Below are 25221 nucleotides of genomic sequence, written 5' to 3' on the forward strand. Positions count from 1 at the left end.
GAAACATTGGTTGAAGGTGTAAAAAAATCTCTTGACATCTTTCTCTATAGAATTCTCTAAAACTTCCTAGAATTCCAGATCAGGCTTAATAAATCTCAGATCTTTAATTATTTATTGGTTATTTATTGAAACAGCATTGCATTTTTTTCTCCAATGTAGGGTTTTTCCTTCAAAATGTAAACTCAGTCTAGTGAATGACCTTAATAAGTCTCTCATTTTTCCTTCCAGATCCCATTATGAAAGTTAATTCCTAGTTTGTTTGTTTTTTTAACTTCCGATTGTAACTAGTGCAAATCTACTTCAAAGAGTTAAAATGAGCTTCTCCATTTCCTTTCTACATCCCTCATCAAATGAAAGCACTAATTTTTCTCAAGGGGATAAAGCTAATAGTCAGATTGAGACATTCAAATTCTGTAAGCTTGTTATATAGTTTTTCAGCTTGTGGTTCACTCGGCACATTTTTTTTTTCCTGCTCAATCAATTAATAAAACTGACAGGGAACATACAGTTAGCTCAAAAATGTTTTTCAGTTGATTTTCTACAAGCCATCTTGCTCCTTTAAGAACAGGTCAGAAAGGATGTTGAAGCATAACAACTTTATGCATTTCTGTGAGTTGATATGTTAAGGCTCAGTAGTCAAAACTGGTGAACAAAACCTCAAGGTCACAGTGTTTAAACCTCGCTTTCACACTGCTTTTCTGTGTGACTCCTGGGATGCCGGTCAACTTCAGCTACCTGCTCTAATTCCTTACTTTGTAAAGTATCAAGCTACTTGTGTCAAAAACTAAATCATGAATTATAGGGGATTTGGCTTCACATTTGAGGTTGAGTAGAGAGCTGAGGGACAGTTTGTTATAATTCATACTTTTGAATAATATTGGAACCATCATACATTTCCCAAAGTTAAGATGCATGAGGGCAAAACTTAGGCATCAACTAAGGTGCCTCTTTAGCGGTTGCTAAAGATAGGATTCTGGTTCCTTAAAATAGTAAATACACATTCCAAATTAACTTTCATCTGAAAAGGAGTTCACTTAATATGGCTCCCTTGTCATCTGTTTTGACTTCTACTTACATGAAAGTGATACATTAAAGAATAACACCTCCCATGCCTTGTTTGGGGAGCTGGTTAATGTAAACAGACATGACTATTTAGCTCAAAGTTTTATGATTATAATAACGCACATTTTAATCTTCTAGAATAAATCACAGGACCTGCTACATATATGCAACAATTCTAATCTTCTTATGCTTAATAGTAAAATATATACCACACTTATAATATTGAGAATACATCCTAGAATCATCTTCCACTCTCTTTCTCTTTATAGTTTTATAGAACGCATTTTAAGCAGGTTATATTACATTCCTATTCTAATGTAACCACTCCAGGTTCAATATCGTGTTTTTCCAGCCTCAAACTCGCCCATCTCCACTTAGAACCCTATTCATCAACCTTAAAGCACTTAAGAGTTCTTTTGAGTGTACAATGTTTTCTTAGACACCTGTGTCTCTGTACACATAGTTCCCTACTTTTGAAGTGTTCTTCCCTCATTTGCCTACCAAACTCTTAGAGTGAGACATGTATCAACTATCAGCTTTCTTGGGGAATTTTCTTGCATCCCCTCAAGCAGAAATAGATGTTCTTCATTTCGTTCTTCCTCAGCAATTTTTACATACCTCCATTTTGACATGTGAATTCTATGGAGGCAGAAAATAGGATTTTCTACATCCCCAATGCTTAGATAAGTGTTTAGAATACTCTTGGTGCTCAATAAAAGTTTACTGAAGTTAATGAATGAATTGAATATAGGGAAAACTTTATTAGTGTTTCTTTTGGCACATTTTGAAAAGTTCATTTTGGCCTCATACCTATTATTATTTCTTAAAAACTGTTTTCCATCATATCAGGAAGAGAACTGTGAGGGAGAGATCCAGATAAATGAGTCCCAGGGACCATGAATATTCATGTAAATTAACAATTCCAAAATTAGTGGAACTATTAACGAGTTTCTTCTGTTGGAGATATTAGTAGGGTAGAGCTGGGGAAGCGGAGTTCTCTGGCTTTTTGTGGTTTTGCACAGTCCTTCTATGTAAAAAGTTGGTATGTTTTAGGTACAGGCATCATAGGAGTTGTTTCAAACCAAGTAGTCAATCTCTATATCAAAGCAATTGCTACTTCTTCTCCTACAGATATTAAGCAAACAGAATAAATACTCTACTGGGGTGTAAGTTGTGGATTCGTGTTTTTGGCTTACATCTATTTAAAACCAAAATCAACTAGAAATAGAGTATAATTCAACAGCAATTAAAGGTCCATATGTACCAGGATTCTCACCACAGAAAAAACTGGATCAAAAAATATGGATGTAATATGTTAGTTTTAAATCACTGTTTACCAAGAACAAACATATAGAATCTGAGATGATGTTTTAATAAAGAATATCTTTTTTTTAAGTTACATCCTTCAGTGTTTGATCATTTTTAAGCCACTAGTATGCTTAGATGACATTTTTTATATTGCAAAATCTATTTTCTAGTTATTCTTAAAAATAATTCTGTTTGGGGCCAGAGAATACTAATTAGTATATATAAACATTAATCAAAGATGTAAATCTACTACAAAAAGAGTTGCTTCTAACAAACGATAAACTACTTTAGATTATCTTTTTACATACTGGGCTATGATATAGAGCCAAATTAGTTATCCTCTCCCCAGAGTCAGTTAGCTAGTCAGCTGTCTATAGAAGTCAACATATTCAAACAAACAATTGAAATTTAACTCCAAGTCTCTTGAGCAAGATCAGTTTAGCAATCACTGCTAACAAATTAGTGTTAAGAAGTCAGATATCTGTGCAACAACATATTTCTAATTAAACAGAATTTATAAGTCAGACTCTGGAAAACGAATATACACACTTATGCATATGTGTGCATATGCCTCTGTGTGCGTATATGCATATTTAGAATAGTCTTCAGGTACACTATCCTAATTTTCACATAGGTGTCATTTGTCAATATAAACAACGTCTTTAATAGCCTTGCAAAAGGATGATACACTTCTAGAAGACCTATTCTTCTTAAGAATTGTAGCTTTGCTTCTAAAAAGCATTAATTTGGCCCTGAAATCAACCAGTGGTAAGGGTCATAGCCTTTCACTAAACTGACTCAATTACTGAAGCTAATCGCTTTGAGAGAAAATGCTTACGTTTGAGATAGATTTGAGACTACTTGATCATCTTAGCACCACTCAAGACAAAGAAAAGAATATAGCAGGATCTACTTTTAAGTTGCAGGAACTTCAATAATCAAAAGTGGTCTGAACACATAAACCCAGGTCCTCTTGGGTAATTACAGCTGTTTTTTAGCTCTGGGCTTATTGATGTTTCAAGTGGCTTGAAAACACACTGGCAAAGTTTCTTTCTCTCCATGTGCTTTAAGCTTTATGTTGTGGACAGATACACTTCCTTTAACATTGCTTCCAATTGTACCTCTTCTCCATACCTTGCTTTTGGATTCTGCATACTGAAATTCCCTTCTCGGGCATGATAAGCTCATTTTCATTTAGAAAAGAGACTGGCAATATTTTTCGGTGGGAACCTTTAAAATGGGAATAGGACAAGATTCATTGATACAATAAAGTGAAAATAAAAGCAATGAAGCGCTCCAAATTTGTCTTTTGCATCAGCTTCACCAACCTCTTTCTTTCCTTCCTTCCTTCCTGCTAGCTACACAAGCCAATCTCACGTCCATCTGAAATCAGTGCTGTAATGACTAACTTAAAACATCACCAGAAGATAAAATATTTCTTTTCTGAAAGAATGAAAACTGGCATCCTGAATATTTGAGCTAAGGATTAATTCTTAATACTTCATTTTTAATTTTTTAATTCTTAATACTTTAAATTAAATTTATTATATTTAATTCTCTCAAATCAGTTATTGCATTGAAGTAGTTGATCTGGACTAATTTCTGAATATTTGGAATATATATGAGATTTAAACAGAAGTTTTAAGGATTACTAATTGTCCTGTGGTGAGTCATTACAGATAATAAAGTTTGCTATTTTACTTCGGTCCATTTTGAGAAAGCTCTAATTTGTAAATTATTTCCAGGATATTTTAGCACTTTCTCCTAAGACTTTATTTTTGTGAATAATAACATGAAAGAAAAAAAAAAGTCACATAAATTTTTAAATATGAATCACTATCTAAAATACATTAGAATAAATACATTAAAATTACTGGAATCTAAAATAAATACATTAGAATAGATTGTGGATGGGTGGAGAAAATTGTAATTGCACATATTAGGAAAATTATATTCCAACTGACAAGTAAAGTAAAAAATTCAAATGGAATTTTAAGAATTCTGAATATGCATTATTCAAGGAGTTAGGTGATATATAAGAGAATATTATTCTTCTTTAGGTTTCATATCAAATACACCAATTAACATATTATACACTCAGAATTATGTAGGAAGACATTCAGAATAGAAGAGAGAAATCAGAAAAGAATAGTGTGTGTTTGTGTGTGCATACTTGTATGCTTGGGTGGTGAGCTTTTCAGATGTCAGAGCGTTTCATTCCCTAATTAATTTTAGTAAACTCTTCACACACTTTATCTCCTCAAATTTAAAAGGATATTGGGATGTTTGCTGGGAAACAATCATGTAGATCACATAATCTTGAGACACAGAAGACAGAATCTCTTTTTGTGCTAACATGAAGGGTTTCCATATTCTTCTAATAGAGTGAGAGCTGACAATGTCACAGAAACCGTGGTTCCCTTGTACATTGAAATGTTTGGTTATTTTGCACTGCAAATGTTCTCTAACCAGGACTGTGAATTTTAAAAAGGGGACTCTCTTGTTCGCAGCCACTTTAGATGTTAACATCATGAATTACCTCAAGAATGTCAAATTTTAAAAGTGTTTTGACACAGTTCAGTCGATCCATTAGTTGAATTTGTTCACTTCTTTGAATGGCTGTGAGGATTTTTGTGGAAATATCCTGTACTGAGAAGCCTTTTACTGTATAGAATGTGTTTTATTGCTCATGCAATTTAGATATGGTGATATTATTACCAATATGAAATACTACATAGGAAGAGATGAAGTTTTCTAAAATATAATGTGGTGATTTTGAACATTCTCATTGTAAAATTGTTATAAGCACATTCCTATATATAAGTACACCCATATACAAAAATCCATTTTTCTTTCTTCAGATGGAGCTAAATTATGGAGATTAAAATATCAGTGTTATAGAAAATCATTAATAATAGATATCTTTCATTATCCTCACTAGGTAGAAATTGATTTTTTTCTAGGGAACTTTCAGAAAACAATCCAGTTGATACAAAAGCATTACCAAGACCAGACTATCACCTCCAAAATGTTAAACTTTATACTCCTTATCAATTTTCATACAGGATACAAATATAGTACCAAATGTACTTTGGATCCTTTATGAGAAAGAAGAACAAAAAAAAAGAAGAAGACATATGCATCTTTGAATCATGTCTTTGGGCTTCACGTATAATTACTTAAACAGAGTATGTGCTTAGAACACAACAAAAAGAGAAATGGATTTAGACAGAGAAAGTGATTCAGGCAGAATTGTTCTACAAGAGAAAAGCATCTCTAAAAATCAATACAATGTTTGAATTAATCTGGTTTCTTTCTTTATTATATGTCTATAGATGACAAAGTTCTTTAGAAACTTGACAGGCTGGTGCCTAATTAACTTAACAGAAAACAATTTTTCACTGGGTGTAATGTAAAATTAGGAGAAAGGTTGACGATATACCCTCCAGTAAGGCAAATAGCAAGCATAGATCCAAATATACTTCTCGTTATTTCTAAGTCCACCTCAGGTCATAATAAATTACTTGGGCATTTTAAAACACTTCATTTGGTGAAATTTAGAAATATTTAAAGGGCTAAAGTTGTGCAATCAGCCTACCACTAAAAAAATAAATGAAAAAGTTCATCACTAGTGACAAAGATATGAAAGTTGGAGCAGTTAGAAACCTGAACTAGAACAGGAAAAAAGATTGAAGCATAAACAATTAAATACTCTAAATGTATCTCAGTCTGAAATATTCACTGAGCTTTTCAAAGATCAAGGTAAATTTAACACCATTTTATTTTTATTCCAATACTTTGTATTTATTTGAATCCCCTGGTTTACTATTCACATATTCCTTCATGTATTAGATCACAACTCTAAATTTTACTGGAGAACTCAGATATATTTTCCTATGATTCACAGCACTGAAATATGCTTGAGATATTCTAATTTGTGTAACCATCCTGAAGAAGTATTTGGCATTGTGATGATTTCACTCTTTTAGCTCAGTCACATGTCTATCCAAAACTTTTTTTTTTCTTAATGTAATAAGAAGGCTGAATTATAACTGAAATGTATAGAATTAGGCTCTAGACAAATATAATTAATTTCTGAAAAGAAAATTAAACTCTTTGACTTCTATCACTTCATAATTCCATACTTTACTTTTTTTTCTGTTAATATCCTTCTTTTAAATATCCAATTATACAAAAAGAATACATGTCAAAAGGTCTTTAAATAAAAAAATATCTTATTAATTATTATTACACATGTGTTAATAACTAAAACAGAATCTTCTGGCTCCTTCTGTGACCCTGCCAGAATTCAGGGTAAGAAATGAAACTCAGCCAAAGAAGGAATACCTTTAACTTCTCAGTCTGAATCTGTCCACAGAGCCAGAGTAATTCCCTCCTGAAAGAGGGAAAAGACCCAGTGACCCAGATGTTCTACGATCTCTCAACAGCCTTACCACCTTGGACTACCTTTCTAAGATTTACTCTTTTTTCCAGTGTATCTCTCCATCTCTGGTGTTTAATCCAGTTACTTCATTCAGCCCAGTAGTAGGCAACTGGAAGCCAGTAAGCTCTGACAGGACTCCAGACAGGTTTTGTTTGGTCTGTGCATTGTTGGTCACACAATGTTTTAAAAAGGAGTAGCTGACATTGAACAATGTAAGCACATATCGTTATGGAGCTCCTCCTGAAAAACTGGAACTTTTGGTAACCTATGACCTTTTTGCACATGGCAGCGATTAGTTTGTGTGAATCTGGTCAAGGACCAGACACACAACTCCGGTTTTCTATAGTTCTTTCTATTCCTTATTGTCTTACTGACCTCAACACAAAGGATAGGTTACTTACTCTTTAACTGCTCAGCTTCAATAAGTATCCTTTGTGTTATACTCAGCTGGTGGGAATTTGACTGAATTTGATTCAGTGGTTTCTTTCTGGGCTTCATCTTGGAGCCAAATTTACTTGACTGATATCTTGATTCTGTTTGCAGATTTGGGTCCTTACCTCAATCCTCAAATTTTTCTTTCTTCTTTCCTTTCTTTCTTTCTTTCTTTCTTTCTTTCTTTCTTTCTTTCTTTCTTTCTTTCTTTCTTTTTTTTTTTTTTGTTTCACATTTCATTTCCTCTCTCCAACCAGTTTTATTAGAATGTGCCAGTTCTGGTTAACTTTTTTTAACTTTTAGATTTTAATTATTTCTCCCTCCCATCGTTAATATATAGGTAAAATCATGACCACTGTAGAACATAGGTGTTGATTTTTTAAAAAGAGAGACAATTATAAGAAAGTAGGTACAACGTCATGGAAGTTGTACGTTAAGGAAACATTCCTGTAAATACATCATGCTAAAACATTGGCTTGCAGAGGTTTTACTTCAAATAGTCTTTGTTAAGCAAAGGTTCAGAGAAATAAACTTATGACACTGTATGGTATTAATCTTCTGTGACAAAGACTTCTCATTTGTCTTTTTCTCAAAAGTACTACTTTCTATGAAATATGTAATTGTTTCAGAGTCCAGAGTCAAAGTCTAAATGTATTTCTTTTTCTAATGGCATTTTTCAATAAAGCACAACAGTTACAGGTTTGAAATGCATATTGAGTATTTCTGGCAATAAAATTCTTGCTTTCTCAATAACTGATATGGTTATGGTTGAAAGAAAAGGCAGGTTATAGGTTCTTTTTGAACTTTCATTACGCTATGAAAAATTTAATAGTGTGGTTGCATTGTTTCACAAACGGACTCACCCTGACAATGCAGTCCTTCATCATACCCATCTGAGCAGTCCAAGACACCGTTGCACAGTTGGGACAAATGAATACATTTGTTGGCACCAAGGCAAGCAACGTGATTCAAGGGGCACTTGATTTCTACCTCTTCGGGACCTGAAAAAAATATAAAAATGGGTTAGTTTGGCTTTAAAACCATTAAGCACAAGAAATTACTAGCCTTAATTTACAAGACAAAACTATGGAAAATGACTACCAGAGGGCAGCTTTGACTCTCAGGGATGTCCAAATTAGCCTATGTGATTAAAAAACTAATTTTAAAAACTGCATAGGATATAAAATAGTATGCTTTTTTTTTCAAATAATACATTAAAGACACAAATATTCTTTTCAAACTTTAAGTGGCATAGATTTAAAATCTGATGGTTGGTTTGAGTCATCGATCTACCTCTTACTTTTAGATTAAGCAGGCCAGGTACTTAAACCCTGTACGTCTCAATTTCCTCTACTATGAAATATGGAGAGTGGCAACTCCTTGGCAGAGCTCTTGTTAGAATTGAATCAGGTAACATGAACAAAAATATTTTAGTGGAATTTAAATGAAGTTGTGTCAATATAAAAAATATTTCATTTTTAATCTGTTCTTTATTAAGAACAGCTAGTTATATCCTTATTTATACATGGATTTTTGTTTGTTTGTTTAAAAAATCTTTACTGAGCAATTATAATATGGCAGAATTTACTAAGGTGTGGGGAGGTGATAATGAACACAGCGTACTCATTGAGTTCTCCTGCTGATGATAACAGTACATTATATGATTACCCTTTGTATTTTTAAAGATATGCTTAGGTTGGAATACCAAGTCTTTTCTTGAAGCTCACCAATTCCAAATTGTCATCCAAAATTCAAATTGTACATTGCTATATCTAGAGTTCAGGTTGCTTATTCCTATATCCTATCTAGACTTCTTCGATAGGCGCTCTCCAAATTCCCCATGCAGTGATTCTTAATCTTGCCCAACTCTCCTAAATCCAGAGTGCAGTCATGCCATATGACTACAATCGTATGTTAATCTGACACTGATTATTATAAGAGCCCAGATTCTACAGTCAGGCACACGCAGAATTTAATCACAGCTATGTTAATACCCATGGGACATTAATTTATTAAATCAACTAAGCATTAATTTTCTCATGTGTAAATAAAACTATCGACTGAGTTTACCTTGCAGGCTTGTTGTGAATGTCAAAAGTTATTGATGGCAAAGCACTGAGCTTTGTGAGCTTTTTTGTGAGATGTGGGCTCAGAATAGGAATTCAACATGTGTTAATCATGTAAATAAATGCAGCAGAGTGGAGTTGTTAAAAGACTCTGGAGCCAGATTCTTGGTCCCATCACTTATAAACAATAAGTTGAACAAATTATGTACCTTTTCTGTGATTCACCAGGTTGTTGTAGGGATTATATCAAAAGCTTTTTGTATCTTTCCCAGCAAACACTCGTGTTTGTTTGTTTTTAAGATTTTATTTATTAATTTGAGGGAGAGAGCAAGTGAGAGAGAGCACAATTAGGGTGAAGGGCAGAGGGAGAAGCAGACTCCCCACTGAGCAGGGAGCCCAACGTGGGACTCATCCCAGGACTCCAGGATCATGACGCTTAACCCACTGAGCCACCCAGGCACCCACTAGTGTTTGCTGTTATCATAGGTAAGTAAAGAATGTTCCAAGATGGGAAGTTGCCGTTTTGTAAACATTTTTTTTTTAAAGATTTTATTTATTGTCAGAGAGAGAGCACAAGCAGGGGGAGCAGCAGGCAGAGGGAGATACGACTCCATCCTTCGACTCTGGGATCATGACCTGAGCCAAAGGCAGAAGCTTAACCAACTGAGCCACCCAGGCGCCCCTGCCTTTCCATAAAAACTTATATCACATAACTTCATTTTATATTGTAAGCCCCCTCCCCCCAAAAAAGCTGAAGTTGCCAAAAGTAAGATATGTTTTGAAATATCCTATCAAATTGAAAGATAGGTATATGTGATTTTGTTTGATGCTAAAAAGCTTTCAACATTTTGTATTTGGGGGATATAAATAAATTGTTATGATACAGTTTCACTAGATGAAGTATTGACACTAACTGGTTTCCTGGTATTTTTTTTTCATGTATATTTATATAATTACTGGCATACAAGGCAATTAGTTTTGTCCAATACCCATTGCTTCAAATGCACAACTCTTTATTGTAACATGTCTCTGTAACTTGAGTATCAATGTTTTAAAATATACATTTTCATAAATTAAAATACAAATACACAAATTTAAATCCAAATTATAAGAATAAAAGTAAGTGAAACTCTTTTTGCCAAGTTTCTAGTATTAAATTTTATATTTATAAGATTAACATAAATTCACTTAAAAATAAAATTGAAAAATAGAAACTAGTTTTGAAAAGCTGTAAATTTCTATGACCAATGCAGTTCCTTTTAAAATTAATTGGCTGATTCTTAGAAATTTGAGAATATATATATCCTTGCATGAATGTCAGAGTAGTGTTTAGGCCAGATATATTTAGATCTCTCTGTAAAATTCCAAAAATAGCCTACAGGAAGAACACTTCAAACCTGGGAGACTTTAGAAACTTTATAGAGGCCAAAGATGACTCAGGAGTTCTTTTTAAAAGCAAGTTGTTTTTTTTTTTTTTTTAAGTAATACATGTGTTGGTTCAAATCAAAGTTGTGGGGTTTTTGGGGGGGGTGGCATTCTTAAGATTGTCAGGTAACTGATGAACATGATAGAGGGAGTGAAATGCACATTTCTTGTTCAGAAACAAATTTTGAGAAAACAGAAAAAAAATGTTTGAATTTCTCAGAGGCAGTATACAAAACTATTAGATTCTTCCTAGTGATAACATGTACGGATAAAAAAAGAAATTTGTTTGGATGAAAGAAAGAGTTAAGTAGTTTCTTTAGAAACCAGAGACTATAGTTTTCCTCATCTTTAATACACTCTTTTCTTGGCTTCCATGACTGCTGGGTAACTGGTAAGACAGCTGGTACATGGCTTGATGGATTGGACCTTAATCAGTCCCTCCCAAATCATCGTATCAAAACACATTAAAACAATGACAATATTTGCAAATTACACAGAAGTAAATGAAGACAAGATTCAACTGGATCACCACTTCTACCCACTGATCTGTGTGACAGGGAGAAGAATGTGATCACAGAGACTACATGAATTCCAAAGATCATGTCAATATTTCATTAAATGATTCATCTCACAAAAACCCCTGACATTCAAAATATTTCATAAGCAGAAATCATAATCTGGACACAGCAAGCAGCAGGGTCAGAAGCTACCTGACATATCTGGAATTACCTCTTTAGTTACTAAATCATTAGGATTTGGGGAATCTGAGAGAAGGAATGGGATGACAGGGACGCACACGAGGAATTTCAAAATAGTACAAACATGCTTCAAAATTTTAAGAAGCATGGTAGTCTTAGATTATCACTTCAGTTTTCAGTAAGGCATAGTCAGAACATTTCCAGTTCCTCAAATCTAATTTTAGGTGACCTGAACAAGGTAGCAGAATTTGAAATATAGTAATTAATTATTCGTAAGAGAAACTCTATCATTAGAAGGATTTAAAAAATAGAAACACAGGAAAATAGTATTTATATTCTTAAATTTTTTATAAGCCTTACTCAATTAGTTAAATTAGGCTTCATTTTTTAAACTGAACCTCATTTTATAAACAAGTTTTCTAGGATAATGCAAGGACGATGTGACTCATCTGTATGTTTTTTTGAATGTTTAGATTATTTTTATATAAACATCTTACTGTGTATTCCCACTCCCTTCTCACCCCCTTCTCCCAACACTGCTGAGCTGCTTTTCCCCAAGGTCTCCATGATCCCACTAACAGGGAGGCCAGAGGCAAGCAGGATCCTTCAAAAGCTGACCAGAATTCCTCTCATAGACACACGTTCTGCCATTATTTCTCAGGCCTTTTATACTCCGGTTCCACTGTTGTTGTTGTTACTGTTAACTTAGTTATTCCATGAGCACACCTGCATGCACTTCACACACGCTCTTTGATGAACTTCCCTCTGTCTCTGCCTGAGAAACACACATGTAGTACCCTGCCCGACTCAATTTACAATTGTTGAATGAATGTTCAGTGCATTTTAACTCCTGGCTAATTCCCACTTTCTTCTATGTGCTAGAAGTTACCTTTTCCCACCATCAATATAGTCTCAGACTAGGTTTTATAAATATCACTTTCCCCCAACCATAGAATCATAACCATTCTCAGTTGCTGCTCACAACAAAACCAAACTCTGTGGCCCGATTTCATCATCTAACTGAAACTTAATTGACCTTACGTATAGGTTATTTTCAGTGCTTGTAGTAAACTTCATTCAGAGTCATCGCTCACCTCCCTAAAATAATCCAAATTATTCCCACTTCTGGAATTTTCTGTATGCAATATCATCATCTGGAAAGTAAACCTTCTCTTTCACCCAACAAAATCCTTCAAGTCCAAACTCTGGCTTCTCCATCAAGTTTTCTTTGTGAAAAATAACATCACATAATGGAGAAGTTATTAAGTTTAGAGACCAAATTCTTGAATTAGAGTTTTTATCTGCCATTCATTAGTTATCTCAATTTGAGTTAAGAGCCGAACTTCAGTGAGATTCTTCTTTCACATTTGAAAAATGGGGATAATAATAGTGTCTGGCTCACATGATCATCTTAACAAGCAAATAAAATCATGGTTTGGGAAACATTATACAAATCAAGAGATTTTTTGTGTGTGGGGGGGAGTGTCACTGATTCCACATTTTCTATGAACTCATGACATCGTTTATATCACATTTTTTTTATGATATAGCTTTTTATAATATAGTTTCCGTGTATAGTTTATGAACTATATTGATATATACAGTTTCACATAGGTTTCATGAGGCATGAAGCCTCTCATTTATTTATTTTTAATTTTATTCCCACTTCACAATATAAAATGAAATGCAGGAACAAAAATATATTGATTACTAGTTGATATAAAAATCAAGTAAAAACTGGTTATATAAAGTCATCACCTAAAAACATAAGACTCTGAAATTCAGAAACTAAAAATCATGCACTTTTGGATTGTATTTAATTATACCTGCCTATTTACTTAGAAGACTGAGGTTGGATTATATTGTGAAGAATTGTTTAGAACTCAACTTCAAGTAAAGCCTAATACTGATTTAAAAATATACACACACACACACATACACACATATATATATGTACAATACACACACACACACACACATAAGGAGGAATATAGGACTATTTCTGTTGGTAGGATATTTTACAATATTTAGCTTCCGAATATTGAATCTTGTGGAGATTTCCTATTTATTAAATTGAAGAGCTCATGATTTCTAAGAATTTGTGAAAACTGCCTTAAAAATTAACTTTCCTAGAATTATTTTAAAACAAATTTTTAGTGTCACTTTAAGTAACATATTAAGATTTCTGGAATGCTCTTAACCTGATTACAAATATTTAATCATTTCTATTCCAATATTTTCTTTATTTTCTTAAGAATACTTTTCCACACAATCATTTCCAGTTTCTTGGAAATATTACAAACTATCATCTTTTAAGGGGAATTCCTATGCAATTAAGTGTATGCAAATATTGTAATTCTCACAGCTGAGAAATCAGAATAGTTACAGCCTCTTATGAAAACTGTAAAGTATGTGGACCACATTATTTTTTCTATATTGTTTGGGGAAATTAGTATATTGTGTACACACATTAAATACCATATATATATATATATATATATATATAATTAAACATAACATTAGATAACGTATACCTTTAAAAAAGTAATATAACTTTCCCAGAACCGTGTATTTCATAAAATTCTGTTATTTTTAAGCATAATTTACTTTTGCATGTGAACTACTTCAACTGACAAACTGATAATTTAAATGGAAGAAATAAAAGAAATTTATAGTATTTCAAGGAAAATTAAAATTGGATTTATGAGTTTCAACTTTTAAATAAAACAATATTAATTGATATCATTTGTTAGAGTAATCTACAGGCCAAAAGTTGAGGATACAGGAATATGAATAAGAACTCTTAAAGATACATGTGCACTCAATCTAATAGTAACTTACTCAAATTAAATAATTTCTGTGTAATATAGATTCCAGTAATGGCTTGTGTGTTTATATATTTCAAATGGATGCTGTGAAAAATCAAGAACTGGAAAAGATGTAAAGGTGATTGATTTAGTCTAGTTGCACTACCCTTAAGCCAGTTCTGACATCTGTCCTATTTTTAAAGGCCCTGGGGAAGGAAATTTTGCAGCTTTGATAAGTTGTTCCAAGGTGTAAAAAGTCTTTTTCTTTAGTCCTTAACTCTTCAGAAGTCTCAGTGTAGGAAAATTCCCTGCATCTAACATGAGCTTTATTTATGTATTTAATATGTGAAAAGCTTGCCTGGTCACCTAAGGAAAACTATGCCATATTAAAGCAATTCGGCTATGACCAAAGTCACCACTGTGTTTGCTATTATGCATATGAATACACGGATGGTTAGTTAAGATTCATACTGAAAACTTTCTGGATGACATCTAGAAATAATGTTAAAACAGATCTCTCTCTCTCTCTCTCACTCTGTCTCTTTCTGTGTGTGTGTGTATGTGTGTCTGTGTGTTCTGCTAACTTTAGAATATATCTATCAAGTGGTTTTTATCAGTTTAACTCAGTGTCTGCATCTGAATCCAACAAAAGTAGGTTGCCATAATATTCCCCTGCGCTGAATTTGTAAGCATTTAGAATACAGCTAAAATTGACAAATGGAAAATATTATATGGACATGGCTACGGTATTGTTGCCATTAATTATAACTTTGGAAAAAAAAAATTTTTCTGACCAATGGGCTGTCTTGTTTTCTGACCTTCCATTTACCGGCAAATAGATAAGAAAATAAATGAAATCATTGTTTCGTGAGGGACTGTCAATGCAGCACTGCTATTCACTAAACCCAGTGCTAATGGAGGGAACTCAGCTTTGATGGCTTTAAAAAAATTAAGTGCAATTTAGGTGTTTTAAGTGTTTCTTTATTTCTCTCCATGTATGTGTTCCTCACACATTCCTTGATTACTCAATCACCTTTCCCATCCTCACCAGCTTCTCTTTCAAAAGGTCTACAGGGTCCTTTTCCCCTCCCTCCACCTCAGTTAAAATACATTTGTATGTTTGTTTGTTTGTTCTTTTAATTTCTTAGAGCCCTGTTCTTTGCTAGCTAACTTCATAAACGAGGTGCTCTGACAGGTAATGTATTTGCATGTAAACAAGATTCTTACAGAAACAATAGATTAACTCCAAAGATTAGAATTTCAGTCTCTTTGTAAAAAATGACAAAAGTATTTTGTTTGAGGAAAAGGGGCACTTCATTGATTGATACTCATATCATACTTCTTGCTGACAATTTTGTTTACTTGTAAAGTTGGCTCTCACCTCTCTTTGTAAATGAATGAGTACATACGTAATCAACGAACCAGAAAGAAGATGCTTTCTTTCTTCAGTTTACAGAAATCCTACTGATTCCTCAAGAAGTAAAATGCATATTCTAGTCATATCTTAAAACTCCTGGGAGGAAAAGATTTACCCAATTTGCAGATAAAATAACTAAGAAAGCAGAAGATAAAATGTTCCATTTGGGAATATCTCTCTTCTGAAATACAGAACAGAGGATAAGTGTTTCATCTTTAAAGCTAATGCTTTTCCCTCTTGTTCTCTGGGGCTACTTTACCAATGGTAACCCAGTGATGGCTAACTGATTACAGTGCTGAAGTTCAGGGCAGTGTGGAAAGCCTACTCAATTTGAAGCAGAGATGGCTCCATGGTAAGAAGCATGTTAAAAGATTAATGCCTGACAGGAAAAAAACAAGCCAAAATCAGATAGTTCCATACATCCCCCAGAGAAAAGGGTTCTTATCGCAATAAAGGGACAATGAGAGGGAGCAGTCAACAGGCTCATTCACATGTCAGGACAGCTGAGAGTCATTTCTTCTTTGATTCCACAAATGTGTGAGAGATTGCTTCTGATCCAAATTCGCACACAGAGACATTACTATTGCCACCCTAAAGTGGTTTTTTTTGAGATATATATTTAAAAAAAAAAGAATTTTTTTTTCCAGTCTCTTCTTATAGAGGCCAAGATAATAAAGGTTAGATTCATGTCCCCAAGCATGGCCTAAAAATCAAAGGCAGCTTGGCATCAGGTAATTAATGGAAGAAAGGATTTTGATGGTATTTGGCATAAGTGATGATCGTCAAAAGTCAAGGGAATTCTACAAATATAAATTGTTACCAAAACTCTTAAAAGACATTATTTACTCCCACCCCCCCAAAAAAAAACCCAGTAAATAACAATGCCAACATTTGATAACTAAATACATAAGAAAACTAGTAAACATAATGTCTGTATTTCCTTGTTCTCAGATTAAGAATAAATAAGAAGAAAAACAGAATGAATGAGAAGAGCTATTTTGAGGACCCACTAGATGACAAGCATCATTTCTTATCCAATTATTTCTTCACCACAATGAAGATAAGATGAAAACAGCTCTACAAAAACTGAAGAACAAGAGTTTTTTCTTGTTTTGTTTTGTTTTTTATAGTGCTCATTCAAGACAACATTAAATTATACATACTGACTTAAAAAGAAAACTATCTTTCTGATTTAGAGAGAAGTGTGCTCCATGACCCTTGGTCAAACAACCCAGATCCCCTATGATATATATAGACATTGAGTAAAAAGATATTTTCTGATCCCACTGGTACATTTATCCAAATAAATGTTATTTAATAGGAGTTATTCATTCATTATTTCATTTAGATAAAAAGCTTGACATTTGCTTGGACTGAGTGGATAAGAGAAAAATGGAAAAGAGGAAAAAAATGAATATATGCCTTGAATCACTCCATCACATTTCAAAAAAGGGATTATTTGCTGTATGTAAAAGCAAATAAACGATTGTTTGGGGGACCTGATTAGCATACAATGATTTTACAGTGAGAAGGACCAGTTAGAGCATGGATAGTTAAAATGTCTTTCACTGGAAGAACCATATTGCAAAACACAATAATTTTTATATAAGACAATTTATACTTGAGAGGATGATAGAATGTTGAAGAACCAAATTTAAAAAGCATTAGAATGATACAGATATTCTTAAGTATAACAGTATTAAATCCTTAGTAGAATGTATATATTGTATATTTCAGACCAAAAGTGGAATGTTATTGATAAAAGATACTCTTCAAAATTTAATTTTTATGCCACTCAAAATGTTAACTCTGAAAATAATTTTATGGTGCACCTTTAATGAAACCAAAGTGTTCTTTATTGCACTCTGTAAAAGTAGCATTATATTAGTAGGATAATTGCTGTTTATTGAGTACTTCCTATGTTCCAGGATCTGTGGTAAGCATATAATGTTCATTATCTTATTAAATCCTTACAAGAACATTATGAATTAGGTACTATAATTACTATTACATAGATGAAGTAATTGAAGATTGCAGAGGTTAAATACCTTCTTCAAGGTCACAGAGTCCTGATGCTATTTTTTGAATTCAGGTCTCTTATATCTTCAAACACTGGTTTCTTTACTACCCTGTGATACTGTGCTACAATCTCAATTCCCTGTAACAAAAGAAACAAATATGGCAATGAAGCCATATATGTATTTCTGTCTGTTTCTCTCTCTCCTTGTGAAGTAGATTACATAAGGATCTTGAGGAAAAGGTAAGAAAATTATGTGAGAAGTCAAAGCTGTGAAGCCACATTAAGTCAATATTTAAAAAGCTCTTATAATCAGGGGTGATCCCTCGCTACTTAACAACAGGTAAAATACACTGTACAGGCTCTTGCTTCTACAAGGAGCCTTAAGAAGGCAACTTGAGGGAGTCTTGGCTATCTGGGCATGATCCAGGATTTCTTGCTGTTGGACCCTCACCAGTTCCAGGTATGCAGGCCTGTTTGACCAGGGGGAGAGAGACAGAAAGAGAGAATGGCAGCATGGCAGTCTACTGAGGTATGCTAGGATGGCCTCTTTGTCCACTCTGGACTGAAGGAGCTTGGGATTATTTGAGAGGTTTCAGGAGGGCACTGGGTAGCAGTTGTTCAGAATCAAAATAGAAGCGTTCATCAACCAGGACAGTTGTGCCATGCATACCAGCTAAATATCAGTCATGCTTAGAAGAATTTGTGTTGTCTGTTTCTGGCAAATTCTAACAATGAAGATAGTCCCCGCATGCCTTGCCTTGACAGCAAAATATTTATTCACTACAACTTTAGGTTGTCCACAGTAAATACGAACAGGTTTTCGATGTTATGTAGTGCTAGGGTAAAGCCCCTCCTAGTGATCAACCAACTTACCCGTAGCACAAAAACCCTCCCTTTAACCATTTAATCGGTCTTTCACCATGTGCTTATTTCCACTATAAGGGGACATTCTCTAGATCAAGCAGACTGGCTACATGTCAGTTGCTACCTCTTCCTGGTAAAGTCCTGCTACTTTTGCCACTTGGCACAGCTTCAGTGCCTGGTTAGCTTGGCAGGATGGAGCCCAGCGTGAAGGATGCCAACATCACAGGTTCAAATACCATATGGTACAATTATCTGCCTTTCTGTTTTTCAGCCACAGATTTTACCTCCTAACATCTGCCAACCACATATCCTCTTCATGCTAGAACTGACACAGAGCAAATCAGTGTCTCTGAAGCACTACAAATCCCTAAAAGGAAGGACTGATACCACTTAGGACTCAGTTGCATATTTAAAAAGGCAGAGCCTTAGCCAGGCTTGAGTTTGAGTTCAATGTGCCAACACTAAACACTCAGCCAGATTCTCCCTGGGGAACTTGGTAAGGAATCACTATAGGGCCTTTGAGTGAGCTCACATAACTGCTTCAGTTCATTAAATAGCACCTTGGCTCTCTCGTTTTGAACAGAGCCGAATGTCTCCAATTTACGTGAACAATTAAACAACTGCTAAGTAAACAGTATCTGGTGAATAGTGAATCAGCAAAAGAAGTTTCTCTTGCCTCATGGAAATCATCTACTGGAAATAGCCACTTTTCTCAAAATTTTATAAACCAATTATTCCTTTCATAGAATAGTGGATATGGAAGTTTATGATGAGTAAAGGACGAATACAGAAAACAATGTGACTGAAGTTGAAACACACACACTAACACAAGAACTATAATGTAACTAACAGTGTTGATGCAACTAACCCACTAAATTATATCTGAATGGTGAAAAATTAATGAACTAGTGATACCTGTTATTACTTACTTTACATTTATGGACAATTCTAATGACTTATAAAATTGCAATACCTCCCTGAAAATGTCTCTGGCTCAAGAAGAAAACAAAACAAAACAATAACAACAAAAGGAATTTTCTGGTTATAGATGTTGAGGATTATGAAAAAGAAAAATAAATGGCATTCATATACCAGCCAGATATCCAGGGTAGGCATTTTTACTCCATCACGCTATTCTGTTTAAGGGACTTCAAATGTGATCAACTTTACACTGAATTCTGCTCTATGGTAAATACTGTTGTAGCAAAATTTCAGTAAGTCTCACTCCTGTGCCAAATCTTTTTTGTCAGGTTTATTTGCAAAGAAAACCATTGATTTATTTTTGTTTCATCTGTCCTCTCTGACCCTTCCATACCCATGGTAATGAACAGAAAAATGGTCAACAGGACCTGAAACAGGAAAGAAGAGGAAAAGCAAAGGTCAACAGAAGTGTACAGAATAGAAACATCAGGCACTGGGTACGAGAAGTGACCCAGTTTTTATCAGGTCCCAAATTTATAACATGGCTTTTGCAATTGGTCTTTTCTGTAGAAGTTTGAGCGGGTATATGCAAATGAAATATTTCCAAAAGCACAAGATTTTTTTTCCCATTTTTAAGTTTAATATATATTTTGTAAATGAATTCTAAATAAGCCATTTATTATTTCAGTACCTTTACTATGTGGAATCTGATTGAAACCTCATGAAGATGGATCTTTGCAGACTTGTGCACACACACAACATGAATTCGGGAAAATAGAAAATACTACCTGCTATAAGCAACTATTTATTCCATCTGTCAGTATGGAGAAATATACAAATCCTTTACGGCAGCTTTTATTTTCTTTTGAGCTCCACCTATGTTCTCATTATAGTATTATCTGATGAAGTTGATTAATGACCACAATTAAGGTAAAATAGCACAGTATTTAGAATAGAAAGAGTAATCCACAGAATTTCTTTAAAGGTGCCTCTTTTTTTATTTTTTTTTAAAGATTTTATTTATTTATGTGACAGAGACAGCCAGCGAGAGAGGGAACACAAGCAGGGGGGGTGGGAGAGGAAGAAGCAGGCTCCCAGCAGAAGAGCCCGATGTGGGACTTGATCCCAGAATGCTGGGATCATGCCCTGAGCCGAAGGCAGACGCTTAACGACTGCGCCATCCAGGCACCTCTAAAGGTGCCTCTTTTAAATGTAAAGTTGTTGTATTAGAGTATTTTATTTAAAAATAAGAGATACCTCAAAACTTTCTTAAATGAAAAAGCATAAAATTACCTTAGGATATGAATATTTTGGTATTTTATACTGGAGTGTATGAAGGATTGTATCTTCTTTGATGTCATTCGAAATATTTCACCATCTTACTACTCTGATCAGATTTTCATGAATTATATCTCTCATGAATATTTTTTCACATTTCATTCTGAACATTTTATCAATGCTACATTCAGAGTCATACTGTATAACCTAAGATAATGCTTTCCAAACCTTAATGTGCATATGAATCACCTAGGGATCTTCTTAAATTGCAAATTTTGATTCAGTAAGATCTTGGCTAGGGGTGGTATTGTGCACTTCTCCACGCTCCCAGGTGGTCCCTGCATTCCACTACACAGACTACACCTTGAGTAGCAATGTGCTAACACCTCCAAAAAACGGGTTTAAAACCTAGTGTCCATTTTCTGGAAATATGTTCACTGAAATGGACTCTAAACTAACGGAGCACCTATTTTTATTGAACCACAAATTAAACAAAATGTCACTTAAGACAGGGCAGAAGCACATTATTAATATCGATATATTGACACGTTCTAAAAATGCTGATCTGCCATAAATTCTTATGAATGATTTTGTCTTTGGGACAGTGTATGTATTTATATCTTTAAAAAAATCTTAAAATCTTTTAGACACAATTCAAGGATCTTATATGGTCAAAAAGAAGAAGAAGGAAAAGAGGAAAGCAAGAGAAAAAGAAAGGAAGGAAGGGAAAAAGAGGGAGGGAGGGAGGGAGGAAGGGAGGGAGGAAGGAAAAAGAAAAAAGAGAGAAAGAAAAAAAAAGCCATGAGTTACAGAAATGGATACCAGATATAAAATGTGAGAAATTATGTAAAAAGTCCATGTTTTCTGTTATTTGTTTTTAGAAACCGAGAATTGATGGTGTGAAAGCACAAAGGAAAAACTGAGAAGTCAGGTTTGACAGATGGGTTAAAATTGTATTGGCCCCTTCTCAATTTACTACATACAACAACTTAAGGATGAACAGCCTTAATAGCTATGAGGCAGAGCTTGAGACCTGAGAAATACTAAGGCAGAGACAAACTTCCATTTTATTCACAACTCCTATATATGAATACAAATAAATAAATGTACACACACACATAATTTCCCTCTGTTTATTTTCCTTCTGCATCCTGTCTCCATTTCTCCTTTAATTTCTCAAAATGTACTTCTGGGAAAATTAAGTGGCTCGTTTACATCTCTGGGAAATGGACACCCAGGACATTTCAAATACTTTATTTAGATCAACTACCTTCTCTGCTCAGCTACCTGCAATTGCTTACACATCTACAACTGCATTTAATAGCAGTGCTTTCTTCAATTTTTAATTAAGTTGTTAGAACCAGTCAGAATTTACTTGGTGTCCTAGTTTAAAGTTATAAAATGACCTAGAATAACTAATTAAGGAGGTAGAGGGGTTTTCTTTTACTTATGTATTAGTGTGAAGTGAGGGCAGGGGCAGGCGGCAGGGGGCAGGGGGCAGGTTCCAGGCGAAAGTATATGACAGAAGAATAAATCCTGTAGGATGATTCCTGTTCCGGTCAATCTTCTCTTTAGTTTCCTCCTAATACTGAACTGCTATAACAATGCTTAAATAATTGAATAAGTAAGTACCCAGTAGGTCTGAGCTCTACACAAATGTGCTGAACAAAGTCCAAGCTATAAAACACCAAAGAAAGAAAAAGTTGACAACTGTTGATTTTTTTAATTGGCAATGTCTGATTACAAGTATTCTACCCTTAAGGTATTTGACAAATTTAACTTTTAGGAAAATAATCAAGTACAAAATTAATATTTGGGAGGTGAATTCATTCTGAATCTTTTGAGAGATGTTTCTAAAGGTGAAAATAACCTAACACGAGCTACTACTACTATTACTAACACAGTAGTAAAACAGAATGTAGAATTACCCAAAGATTATGCTACTATCTAAATATTGCGACTTTCAAAAGTACATCTCTAAATGCTTGAGATTTTTGGATTCAAAACATTAAAAAAGGAAAAAGTTAAATGTCTTAGAACCGAACATGCCTGTGCAACAGCAGTTTTTGATGCTAAGATACATTTAAGTGCCAAAAACTAAGGGCATAATTTATGACCCTAGCAAAACACAGCCATTAAATGGCTTAAATTGCTGAAAAGGAATAGTGAAATAACATGCAATTATTTTTTTTCCTCAATAGGGAAGTTTGTTAATCTGAAATTAATGTCTTCATCTGTAACACTTTAACGCGTTCTGTGTACGAAGTTCTACTGAAGAATAAAAGTTCCAGACGTTTAAAATCCCAAATCCGTTACTTTGTTGGATAAGATTCTGAGTAATATAGTTCCGTAGGCTACAATTCTGTACCTTTTTTCTTTAAGACCTTTCTTGATGTGAGTTTTAGGTCACTGTCATTTTGAAATATAAATCCTCTTGCAAGTTTCCTACCTGGTAAAATAGCTTTTCACAATGGTATCCCTTTATATTCTTCACTATCTATTATGGCATCAGTGAAACTGTTGGGAAAAAAATCTTTTTTTCACCAAAGATTCAGTCCCTCAGACTGAATCCAAATCATGTCTCTAATCTTCACATCCTACCTTGCAAAAGGGCTGCCTCCTGGCTGGCATTTAGAGCAACTGCATGATGCCCCTTATCTTTTCAGGCATTCCAAGGAGAGCATGGTGGAAACAACCTCAACAAGCCACTCGTAAGTTGAGTTCCCACAGGTATGTGGGTAATGACCTTCACAACATTCTCTGCATGATGTCTGCCTTTGAGTAGGGACTCTACTGCTTGTGTTTTTGTTGTAAAGATCCCTAAAATTCAGTTATAGCTTCTATAAAGTTGGCCTTGGCTTAGATAGGCAAATATCACCATCAATCTATTCTATCTAGGCTCTATTTCCTCAGGCCCTGAACAAAGGAATCGTAAATTCCATTTTCAGCAATGTCTACTTATATGGTTTCGTGTCTCTCCACTAGTCTGAGAAACTAGAGAAGGAACTATATTGTTTAATCCAGAGAAAAAAATGCTTTCCCTTGAAAATGATATAGCTAACATTTATTAAATGCTTCCCATATATCAAGCAGTGTTCTAAAGCCCTTGGGAATTCACTGACTCAGCCTTCTGATCAATCTTATTTGGCACACTTATTATTCCCATTTTACAAGTCAGAAAGCAGAGAGCCAGAAGTTAAATATCTTGTCCAAAGTCACAACTATCATTTTGTGGAATCGGGATTCAAACTCAAGCTTTGAGTGTAGGGACCACACTATTACCCACAATGATATGCTGCTTATACAACTATGTTGGCAAAGTAGAATCTCTTCCGTCCTTTAATACCAATCGTAATCCTGTTTACAAACTGCAAGTTTGTGCCTTTTGACCACTTTCACCCATTTCCCCTACCCCCAACCCCACTTCTGTCAACCACCAATCTGTTCTCTATTTCTAGGGGTTTGTTTTTTAGATTCCAGATGTAAGTCAGATCATACAATATTTGTCCTTTTTTGTCTGACTTATTTCACTTAGCGTCATGCCCTCAAGGTCCACCCATACTGTTGAAATGTAAGATTCTTAATATGTAGAAAGCTTTGGGTTGGACTCTGTGCAATATGATATGATAATAACTTAAATGAAGACCCTAGACTCTGGGAAACAAATAGAGGGTTGCAGAAGGGAGGGAGGTGCAGGGATGGGGTAACTGGGTGATGGGCATTAAGGAGGGAACGTGATCTGATGAGCACTGGGTGTTACACGCAACAAATGAATCATTGAACACTACATCAAAAACTAATGATGCTGGCTAATTGAACTTAATAAAAGTAAAATAAAAATAAATAAATAAACTACCAAAAAAAAAAAAAAAAGAAGACTCAGATGCCACATTTTTAAAATTCTCAAAATAAATGAGACTTGGGAATACAACTAATATTTGGGATATTACAATAAATTACTTTAAACTGTAATGATTGGTCCAAAATAAAGGAAAACAAAGAATAATGTAATGCTTCAGTTGGAATAAAAAATAAAATATATAAAATTTGGTTTAGCACTCATCATTCAGCTGCATTAATAGATATAAATTATATATATAATTTTTTATTACTAAGAAATATAAAGCTGTCTCTTTCCTCAGAACATCTCTAAAGTACTAGGTACCACATTTAAAAAGTCCACAAAAAGTTTCCTCCCATAGGAAAAAATAAAATAAAATAAGTAGTGTCTGGAAAATAAGCTTCTAAATCAGTGGTTGAAAAATTGAAAAAGATTTGACTGGAGAAGAAAAGCAAGAGAAAGAAAATTATTGTCATGAAAATTATTATTGAAGGAAGATTATTATTACATAAAGGATTCACAATAGAGGACGACTTAGGCCAACAGTTCCGCTAAAATTAAAAAAAAAAAAAAAAAAGCAGTTTTTGATCCACATAAGAAAGACTAGATCTTATACAACAAAGGCATAGGTGATCTCA

The 25221-nt window shown here is 34.1% G+C and overlaps 1 protein-coding gene across 1 annotated transcript in view; it reads right to left on the minus strand.

The window, feature by feature from the left end:
- The window catches only part of LOC148110721 (low-density lipoprotein receptor-related protein 1B-like), an 851096-nt gene that overhangs the window by 540646 nt on the left and 285229 nt on the right, over window positions 1–25221 (minus strand). Inside the window, exon 4 of the mRNA XM_087861868.1 lies at window positions 8110–8247. Within this exon, the coding sequence (XP_087717994.1) occupies window positions 8110–8247 (138 nt within the window). The remainder of the gene's footprint in view (window positions 1–8109; window positions 8248–25221) is intronic.

The sequence above is a fragment of the Ursus americanus genome, chromosome 1 (assembly GCF_024610735.1).
Source record: "Ursus americanus isolate L20-20 chromosome 1, mUrsAme1.1.p, whole genome shotgun sequence".
Classification (NCBI taxonomy): Eukaryota; Metazoa; Chordata; class Mammalia; order Carnivora; family Ursidae; genus Ursus; species Ursus americanus.